The following is a 10,597-nucleotide window of genomic DNA, read 5'->3' as shown; positions in this document are numbered from 1 at the left end:
ATTATCTCTGCTTCTTTAATAAGACAATATGGTTATGATTTCAAATTTATGGATGATTGTATTTGTGTTATCATGAATGATGTCTTTTATTTTAAAGCAATGCCGTCTAATGGCATTGATGAATTAACTCTTGATTACACATCTTATGATAGCACGTTGTATCAATCAAACACCAAGAAACTCAAAATGGATTTGAGTAAGACTTATCTTTGGCGTTGTCGCCTTGGTCACATAAACAAAGACCGCATACAAACACTTCAAAAGAATGGTCTTTTGGAATCAATTGAAGGTGATTCATTTGATAAATGCGAGTTTTGTATGTTAGGAAAGATGACCGAGGACCCCTTTAGTGGAACAAACGAAAGGGCAAAAGACTTATTAGGTATCATACATACGGATGTATTTGGTTCTTCTAAGGCAATGACAAGGAATGGTGAAAGATACTTCATTACCTTTATCGACGATTATAGTCGTTATGGGTATGTGTACATGTTAAGACACAAAGATGAAGCTTTTGAAATGTTCAAAATATTCCAAAATGAAGTACAAAATCAACTCGATAAAACCATCAAAGTACTTCATTTGGATAGAGGAGGTGAATAACTAAGTGATGCTTTCCAAGATCATCTTAGGAGTCATGGGATCATCTCACAACTTACTCCACTCGGAACACCACAACACAATGGTGTGTCCGAAAGGAGGAATCGAACTCTATTGGATATGGTTCGATCTATGATGGCTAGAAGCACATTGCCTCTATCATTTTAGGGTTTCGCTTTGCTTTCCGCGGCCCGTATTCTAAATATGGCCCCAACCAAGAAAGTGGATAAGACGCATTTTGAAATATGGAATGGAAGGGTTCCATCGTTATCATATTTAAAGGTATGGGGTTGTGAGGCTTATGTCAAGAACAACACCCAGAACAAACTTGAAATTCGATCCACTAAGTGTATCTATGTAGGATATCCCAAAGATTCAATGGGATATTATTTCTACAACCCAACCGAGCAAAAGGTATTCGTTGCTCGAAAGGCCGAGTTCTTGGAAACTAAGTTCCTTATGGAAGGTACTGGTAGAACGGTGGAACTTAAGGAGGATCGAGAACCACAAGCCGATACACGTTTGGTTGATACTAGCAATCAACAAAAGGATGTTAATGATCAAATGTTTGATCAAAACACACAAAATGTTCGCAAATCCGGTAGAATTAGTCATCCACCCGAAAGATATGGATTTTTCATGGATGGATGCTATGTGATAGATTCGGATGAACCCACCACATACCGTGATTCAATGTCACAATCCGATTGTGACAAATGGCTTGAAGCCATGAACATTGAGATGCAATCCATGCATGACAACCAAGTATGGGATTTGGTTGTACCACCTCTTAATTCCAAACCGGTTGGAAGTAAGTGGGTTTTCAAGAAGAAAACCGATATGAATGGCAACTTGGATACTTAGCAAGACTTGTAGCAAAAGGTTTCACTCAAACTCAAGTGGTTGATTATGATGAAACTTTCTTTCCCGTAGCAATGCTAAAGTCTATTACGATTTTATTTGCCATAGCCGCACATTATGACTATGAGATATGGCAAACGGATGTCAAGACCGCTTTTCTAAATGGGCATCTTGAGGAAGATGTCTATATGGTTCAGCCCGAAGGTTTTGTTGATCCACAACATCCTAATAAAGTATGCAAGTTAAAGAAATCATTCTATGGATTGAAACAAGCATCTAGAAGTTGGAATCACAGTTTTGATGAAGAAGTTAAGAAATTTGGTTTCATCAAAAATGGTGATGAAACTTATGTGTATAAGAAAGCTAGTGGGGGCATCATCACTTTCTTAGTATTGTATGTTAATGACATACTGCTATTTGGGAATGACATTCCAACCATGGAAGGTGTTAAAGCGTGGCTTGGAAGTTGTTTTTCCATCAAAGATCTTGGCGAAACCGCCTATATTTTGGGAATAAAGATCTATAGGAATAGATCAAGGCGATTGATAGGTTTAAACCAAAGTACATACATTGACAAAATCTTTAAAAGGTTCAAAATGGAGAACTCTAAAAGAGGTTTGGTACCTATTCAAAGAGGACGATATTGAGTTCATCTCAATGTCCAAGCTCAAAGGATGATCAAGAGATAATGAAAGGAATCCCATACGCATCGGCTATTGGATCCATCATGTATACAATGATATGTACTAGACCGGATGTGTCATGCGCTTTAAGCATGACAAGTAGATACCAACAAAATCCGGGAAGTAGCCATTGGATGGCGGTTAAAAGTATATTGAAATACCTTAGAAGGACTAAGGACATGTTTCTAATATACGGTTCGGGTGAGGAGAAACTCGTTGTAAAGGGTTACACGGATGCGAGTTTCCAAACCGATCGAGATGATTCTCGATCACAATCGGGATATGTTTTCATTATGAATGGTGGGGCAGTCTCTAGGAAGAGCTCAAAACAAGATGTGGTAGTATTGTCCACCACAGAATCGGCATACATCGCCGCCTCATTGGCAGCTCAAAAATCTGCGTGTGGATAAGGAAATTCATTGCCGATCTAGGGGTGGTCCGTACCATTCAGGACACTCTAGGAATCTTTTGTGACAACGAGGGTGTGATTGCTTAAATCAAAGAACCTCGTGCACATCAAAAGACGAGGCGCATTGAGCGGAGGTTCACCTACATAAGGGATGAGTTTGAGAAAGGAAAGATATGTATTCGCAAAGATCATACCGATCGAAATACTACGGATCCACTCACGAAGCTCCTTGAAACGCCAAAGCATGAAGGTCACACTTGTTCCTTAGGATTTCGATATTCTAGTGACTGGATTTGAACTATTTTGTATTTGGATATCGGAACAATTGTTTTTTACTTATTCATATGATTATGATATTTTGAGTTATGCTCCATTTTAGCATGTTTAAATCCATGAATAAGTTAATTATTCTAAATGTCCGTAGTCGCTCATATTTGTGGGAACAAGTATGAAGGTGGACTATTATGAACTTGGATTGGTGGATATTCATAAGGTATGAATATAGAGCAAAAGGTTGCTGCCAAGGTTCATAGATATTTATGGGATATAAATATTGGACTGACCTGCTCTTAAATGTTTCTACATGGAATATTTGTGATTGGTAATAAGTAAATTTGAGGAAAGGCGAATATCATAGTATCCTCTGACCTGAGATACATATTGGGTCTTGATATTCACTAAATATTATACTTTAACTTAGTTCTTCGCTGCTATGAAACATGACGGTACATAAGTCTAAGATCAGGTATGATACAAAGTGATTGTGAGAGACATATGTAGTCAAAAGGGGATTTGTCCCTCTTATTCATTGAGAGCAATATGTCTAAGGCCTGCTAAGTTAAATCGACAGAGAATGATCACTTTATTTTTCTGGATTTGACATGACATCTGAGACAAAAAGGATAAATGATAGTTTCACCTAAATCATTTCAAGTAAGGGACTTGAAGGGGATGATATTATTTAATGGCACTTCGTCATGCTTATTAGGGGTAGTAAACCATAGTTAGGCGATATTTGTTGCTTGCATCAATCTTCTATGTTTCTTGTGCAAGTGGTAGATTGTTGGTCTCGTTCTGCCCAAGACACATATTATTATTGATGTGGCTAGTATGTTATGATCCAAGTCGGGTCATACCCAATAACAAGTTAGACAAACACCAATTATATTTGTTTATTTATGATCATAGTAAATAAATATTAACACTTATGTTATTTGGAAAGGGTTCCTAAATACAATGTCCTTGTGAAATGAATAAATCATATGGATGATTTACACTTTGAGAGAGAGCATTCCTATAGTGTTACTTAAGATGGTTAAGTAACAATATGCTAAAATTGTTACCTAGCATGTTACCTATAATGTGTTTTATTTATAACACAATGTATATATATATATATATATATATATATATAAGTTTTATAACATATGTATATATATGGAAACCTTCAAAATAATAAAAATAAGAAAGGGAAAGAAAAGCCCCCCCCCCCCCTCTCTTTCTCTCTTTTGTTATTTTATTATTATTTCAAAATTTAGTGGAGACATACAATGTTTTTGATTGGGACTTTGGGAGGTACCTTTTGAAAGACCAAAATCTGTCTCTTTCTCTCATAAGACTTCACAAGTAACAAACATTTTTCTCTCCTCCCTTTTTTTCTCTATTTTTCGGCCAAGGAGTCCAAAGAGGAAGGAAGAAAATTTTAAGGTGTAAGTCCTAACTATCAAAGGTGTCTTGTCGGGAGCTTGGGGTATGCAAGCTTAAGGAACTACCATTAAAGTTCTTGTCTACCATTTCATCATCTCTTTCACACTTCCTTGGTTTTGAAAGGTAGTGTTAACCTGCATGGACTTATAGTCACATGCATGTGTTTGTTAATATGTATTTCGTATATGGATCCGGAATTGGGTTTTGCATGTATAAAATTGGTTTTCTACACCTATTAACAAGATTTAAAACTTTATTCTGCTGAGTTTTTCATAAAAATGGCATTTTATGACTTTGATAATCTTGCTAAAACCCAACATACTCTAAAAGATCATGGAAAGCAGAATACGGACAAGATAGTTGAGACTTTCAACAAGTTTGTTCGAAGACTTCTTGAGGATCAACTACAAGAAGATGGGTGCCTAGAGTACGAGATCGACCAAGGATGAACACGGAAGACAATACTGAGGAATAGAGGGAGATTGTTAGGCCCTTTTTTGTATATTAAGTCTTTTGTGTACGTTGTTACGAAATCATTATGTAATCGTCTTTTATCCTTACTTGTATGTTTGGGTATAAGGCCATTGTAGACAAGCCCACTAGGCCTATGAAATAATACATAGTGCATGAGACTTGAACTATAAATAGTGCAAGCTCCTCATGTACTCACAACCTTTGCCATACTTATCTATCTTAACTTTCTACCAACTCTCCCACTTTCTATCTTATCTTTCACTTTCGGAAATAACCAAACAACAACTAGATCCGAGATCTCAGTTACTTAAAGGTGATTTCCGCTAACCTTTTAGGAGATTGATCAAAGAACTTGGTTGTTTGATCCCGTTCATAGGACCTAGACGGGTTTGGTGAGACCCATGACCTGCGAAAACTATTGTTTGAAGATTATGTTGTTATTTTACAAATGAATGAGATGTTATAACCCGTTTAACGGTAATCCGGGTTTGGTGAACCCGTGACTCACGAAAATTATTGTTTGATTGTGAAATGGTATCATAAATAAATGAGATGTTATAACCCATTTAAGGACTATTTAGGTTTGGTGAGACCCATGCATGCGAATTCGGTTAAAAATGAGAAGCTTCAAATCACAAATCAAGCAATTTGATGACTTGAGAGAGGTTGGGGATTAACCAGAGAGTGACATATAATTTTTTTGAGACACTTATATATATAATGTGCAACGTCGTCCTATAAATTTTGCACATTTGTAGTTAAATAAGTTAAAGGTACTTGCAAAAAGTATACATGAACATCAAAACTCAACAAAATAAAAGGAAAAATGCTATATATAATAACGTCGTCCTATAAATTTTGCTATGCTGACCTAGTAATACGCAAGTTTCAGACAATATGAACAAGCAGATGGTAATTTGCTTCACGATGAATTGATTTTCATTCCAATGATATGAAAAGACCTTTCGATATTGCTTGTTTGTCTAACATTGGATAAAAAAACAAAGGAATATTGGTTTTAAATAATCTCAACTATACCCTATTGGTAAATAGCAGTCCCAACTTTAAACTTGGCTGGTGGTGGTCTCAACTAAAAGAGTATTTGTTTTTAACGGGTCGCGACTAATGGATGTTAACTCCGTTAGTGATTTGCTGACGTGGATCTTCTTCTCAGACCGCATCATGTCGGAAACTTGCCGGAAACCTGCAACTCGCCTCCATTCTCCCTAATATCGTCACACCGTCTCCCTCCCTCTTCAAATGACATTGGTAGTTAGAAAATTAAGTAGATTTCATCTTCTTTCTTGGCCAATCCCTAGATACCAAACCTGATTTTATTTTCAAAAGTTTGAAATCAATGTTACATGATTTACAAAATAAGCATAGGGCTTTTGTTAAGGGGATCAAAAACGAGTCGAATGATGTGTCAATTACCTCGAATGGTGCACGATTGACGAGGGTGTACTTCGTCAGAGACAACAACGGCGACACATCAGTTAGGTTTTGAATGATGGGAAAGATAAAGAGAGACGGTGTAACGATTTTAGGGAGAATGGAGGCGAGCTGCAGGTTTCCAACGTGATGCGGCCGGAGAAGAAGGTCTATGTCAGAAAATCACAAACGGGGTTAACATCTGTTAGTTGGGGTCCGTTTAAAATAAATACCCATTTAGTTGGGACTGCCACCGACCAAGTTTAAAGTTGGGACTGCTATTTACCAATAGGACATAGTTGGAATTATTTAAAACCAATATTCCAAAAACAAATATGTGTCAATGGAATGTAGGGTTTCTTTAAATGTGATACTTCCTGGTAAATAACCAATGTTTAGTTGCAGTTGTATAAGTATGTCATTGAACAATCATGTGGTGAATGCAAACCTCATATTTTTAAACGCATGTGAGAAGTTTCAAGATTCAGTGGTGTTTCTCTTCTCTTTCAAGAAAAATCGAAAATGCTGCGATACCAAGACAAAGATGGAGGAAACGTTTACTTTGAACTTATTTGGACTTATTCAATAAACAAACAATTGATTTTTCTTGTCATATATATGTAGCTCTCTGCGGAAGAAGGTATTTAATCAACGAGCGGACTGTCTTTTCCCCATTTTCTTATTAGAATATTTTTAGCATTTCTCAATGCAAGATTTGGTACTCTCCATTAAATTATTGTATATGTAAGAATTGTGCTATAGCGATCGAATTCATATGAAACCTACCATATATTTGTTTCCACATTTTATAACTTGTGTAGGCATCTAGATGTGTAAATCTAGATGTGTAAATACCAGACCAATTGGTCCAGTGGTAGCCCCATGGTTTTCTTTATGTACGGTCATGAGTTTGAATACCGAGGATTTGCTCCAGGTTGAGTAGGGGGGTTTTCATATTCTGGGTATCCTCCTTGTTGGGTGGGCTGTTGTCGCCTCTATTCTTTGAACGGAAGGATAATCTATTTTTCAGGGTTACCCGGGTGTCCGGTTAAAAAAAACTTAGATGCGTACATGTAAGGCTTATGTGTGTATATGTATATGTATAGATATACATACCCACTGGTGGAATATAATATAGATGGCAGAATTATTTATCTTACATGATAGAGAGAGAGAGAGAGAGAGAGAGAGAGAGGGCAAGAGAGAGGAGACAGAGAGAGCATCTTTGAAAAAGATCTATCTACCTAGGGTTTCAAAGTGGTTGATGGTATGTTTGTCTAAAGTCTCATGAATGCATTTAATGATCCCTAGAACTTGATGGTTCTTTGTTAAAATGGAAAGATGAGATTATGAAATTAAGGAAGAAGCCTAATCATCTGTGTTCAATGATATCAGGGTTATTTGTTTGAAGAATGATTTCAACGCATAAAGCAATATTTTCCAAACAAAAGGAGATCAAAGGAAGATCAAGTAATTAAGCATGGAGAGAAGTGAAGAAACTAAGTGCTCCAAGAAAAGTTTAGATTCGTACCTGAATATGGAAGGAGAAGAAGAAAACGAGTCAAAAGAAGTAATGGAGTTGAAAGATGGAGGGAGTTCTAGCAATAGTACGGTAGAAGAGAGCGATAAGAAGCCATCCGTTCGACCTTATGTCCGATCTAAGATGCCTAGACTCCGGTGGACGAATGATTTGCACCTTAGATTTGTTCAGGCGGTTGAAAGGCTTGGTGGACAAGATAGTAAGTGATCAATAATACATGGTTTCTTTATGTTGTTGGTTATTGAGCTTCTATACCATAACATCTTAATTTGCTTGATAATTATTATTTCATTTTGTGCAGAAGCAACTCCAAAATTGGTTCTTCAATTGATGAATGTCAAAGGGCTTCACATAGCTCATGTCAAAAGTCATTTACAGGTTCATCTACTGCTAATAAACAAATAATATAGATCTGTAGTATAAACAAAAGCTTATGATGATTTCTCTTCCGGGTGTTTATTTTCATCAGATGTATAGAAGCAAGAAATTCGATGACCCAAGCCAAGGTATGGTGATTGATGATTGTTTTTGTTCGTATCTATCTTCTTTTCGGTAATCGAATTCATGTAAATTTTTTCTATATTGCAGTAGCAGATCCAAGGATTGAGAGTGGAGATCCAAATATTTATAACCTGAGTCAATTACAGATGCTTCAATGTTACAACCGAACATGTGATTCAACCTTCAGGTAAAACATATTTGAACTTGCTACAAAGAAAAAAAAATAAGACTATAAATGGTTAAACATATGTTTTCAGTGGCTTTATTCTTGTAGTATCATTACTACACCTCTAGATCTCAATATGTTCTTGTGTTTCATCTCTTGAAAGTTGAATAATCATCTGGTTTTACCTTTTAAAGGTATGAAGATGCATCACTCTACAATCTTGATTGGATGCATAACGCTTTGAAGGAGCATAGTTCATTTGGAAAGACAAAACCAAGATTTTATAGCATGGCTGCAGATAGAATTTTGGCATTAAATCACTTGGGACAAACAAGTGCCAGTCTCCAAACTAATCATGGTCTACCAGGTGAACAAATTCCTTTCCGAATCCAGGATGTTCATGATAGTTATAGATCAAGAATGATTGAGAAGAAGGAGATGCTGCAAGAGCTATACTCTAAGCTTCCAAACTGCACCTTAAATCTCAATATGTTCAACGCTCAAGAACATCAACGAACCATCATCAATTTAGAATGCACAAGTATTGGGAAGGATAGTATCAATTTGCAAAGTACAAGTCTTGGGAAGGATAATATCGATTTGGAAAGCACAAGTCTTGGGAAGGATAAAGGAACAAAGCGGAAGGCTTCTGTTCTGGACCTTGATTTGAATCTATCTCTTGAGGTCCATTCTGGATACACCGAAAACGGAAAAGGTTTGAAAGGAGATGACAGTGAAGGAGAAGAAGGTAACTGGTCATTGTCATTGTATTCACCCTCCCTCTCAAGAATCAGAAACAAGTTAATAAGAGAAGATGATCATGGTAATGATCAAAACGCAAAAAGGGCAAGTACTCTGGATCTGACTATATGAATGAAACAAAATTCTAAGTGAGATCTTGAGGTACTTGTTCTAGATTATGCACTTATAATTTCTTTTCTTTCTTTTTGTTCTATCATCTAATTTCTGAAGTTGAAAGAAAACCATATGCTTATTAATCTTGTTTTATTGTTTGTCATACTCTGATATCTTCTTGTTTGTTACCATAGCTACATGTTTGCCTTTAGACCCTAATTTGTAATTATTTTAGATCCCCACATATATACAATAGATAAGTTAAATTCCTCCTCCCATTTGGTTTTTGCTGTTGCAAACAAACAATCAATATAAAAGGGAAAAACAATCCAACTAAAAAGTTTTATTTTGGCATTTAAATTTCTATATCCAAAATCAAAAACTGCAAGTGTCTTGGCTGAAGAACAAGGGATTTTTCTTTTTTCTATTTTGAATTTACAAGAAGTATGTGCTTTATATCTATTTTTAACGATACAACTAGTATACTTGCTAGAAGCTATCTTTCTACATCTACTAGAAGTACAAATGAAGAAAATTAAACACACTAAAAACAGTAACGTATTTTCCTTAAGACCAAGATTCATGTGTTTTAAGAATTTTAATAGCTGTGCTTGCTAACTGTTAAGGATTACGTATGCTTCCAATGTACTTTGTCACTTTTATTACACAAGTGAAACATGCATATAAGGACTGTATCAAAACTACCACAGTAACAAAGAAATAATTTTGATGCAATCATATTATGTGACATATTATATTACAAACTTTTTCAAAAACCCTCACTTTTTTTCACCACATTAAACTTCCACAAACTCATTAAAATGTTACTAAATCTATATTTATAACATGTATGTATATACGTGATGTGAGAGGGAGGAGCTGATTTTGTGTTTGCATCTCCGTCTACAACTACAAACTTTGGCTTGGCAAACTTCTTCAATGGTTAACTTGGGTGGCGCATGGTTCTTGGGACGAAAACCTAACAATGGACGTGGCGCTGTGGGTGCTCTTAAGATTACTTCAAAAATATCCTGGTTGTTACAAAGAAACAGTGTCCTATGTGTTTTAATTTTTTATTATATTTGAAGAGACATATCTTGTATTTAAGATATTTTGTGGTAGTGTAATCATACTTTTTCTTCTTCAAAATGATGTACTTGAGCTCTCTTCAACTAGTTAAAGTTTTCCATGAATTGTTTTGGTTATTCAAAACAAAACTATATACTTTGGTTCTCTATTTTTAAAATGTCAAGAAGCCATGAGTGATTATGGATCTTTATGAATTGTATTTTAGAACACATATGCTACAAATTTAACTAGCGCAAAAAGAGTGGTACTTTACATCATTTCCTTACGTTTCTATAGGAAAT

At 35.7% G+C, this 10,597-nt stretch overlaps 1 protein-coding gene across 2 annotated transcripts; it reads left to right on the top strand.

Moving 5' to 3' along the window:
- Positions 1 to 7,385: 7,385 nt before the first annotated feature.
- LOC143594734 (uncharacterized) lies at positions 7,386 to 9,456 on the top strand. Of its 2 annotated transcripts, none has more exons than XM_077073977.1 (5): positions 7,386 to 7,904; positions 8,007 to 8,083; positions 8,175 to 8,211; positions 8,300 to 8,393; positions 8,567 to 9,456. In XM_077073977.1, exons 1-5 carry the CDS (start codon positions 7,646 to 7,648, stop codon positions 9,243 to 9,245), a joined length of 1,146 nt encoding a protein of 381 aa, XP_076930092.1. In that variant the 5' UTR covers positions 7,386 to 7,645; the 3' UTR covers positions 9,246 to 9,456. The 2 variants fall into 2 exon arrangements, with proteins under 2 accessions (XP_076930092.1, XP_076930091.1); XM_077073976.1 differs by having other exon boundaries at positions 8,294 to 8,393; positions 8,567 to 9,454.
- The last annotated feature ends 1,141 nt before the right edge of the window (positions 9,457 to 10,597 follow it).

The sequence above is a fragment of the Bidens hawaiensis genome, unplaced genomic scaffold (genome assembly GCF_021521415.1).
Source record: "Bidens hawaiensis isolate Kalapana, Puna unplaced genomic scaffold, B.hawaiensis_p1.1 tig00044138_1, whole genome shotgun sequence".
Taxonomy (NCBI): Eukaryota; Viridiplantae; Streptophyta; class Magnoliopsida; order Asterales; family Asteraceae; genus Bidens; species Bidens hawaiensis.
The sequence above is the reverse complement of the archived record's forward strand: the minus strand, read 5'-3'. Positions and strand labels throughout refer to the sequence as shown.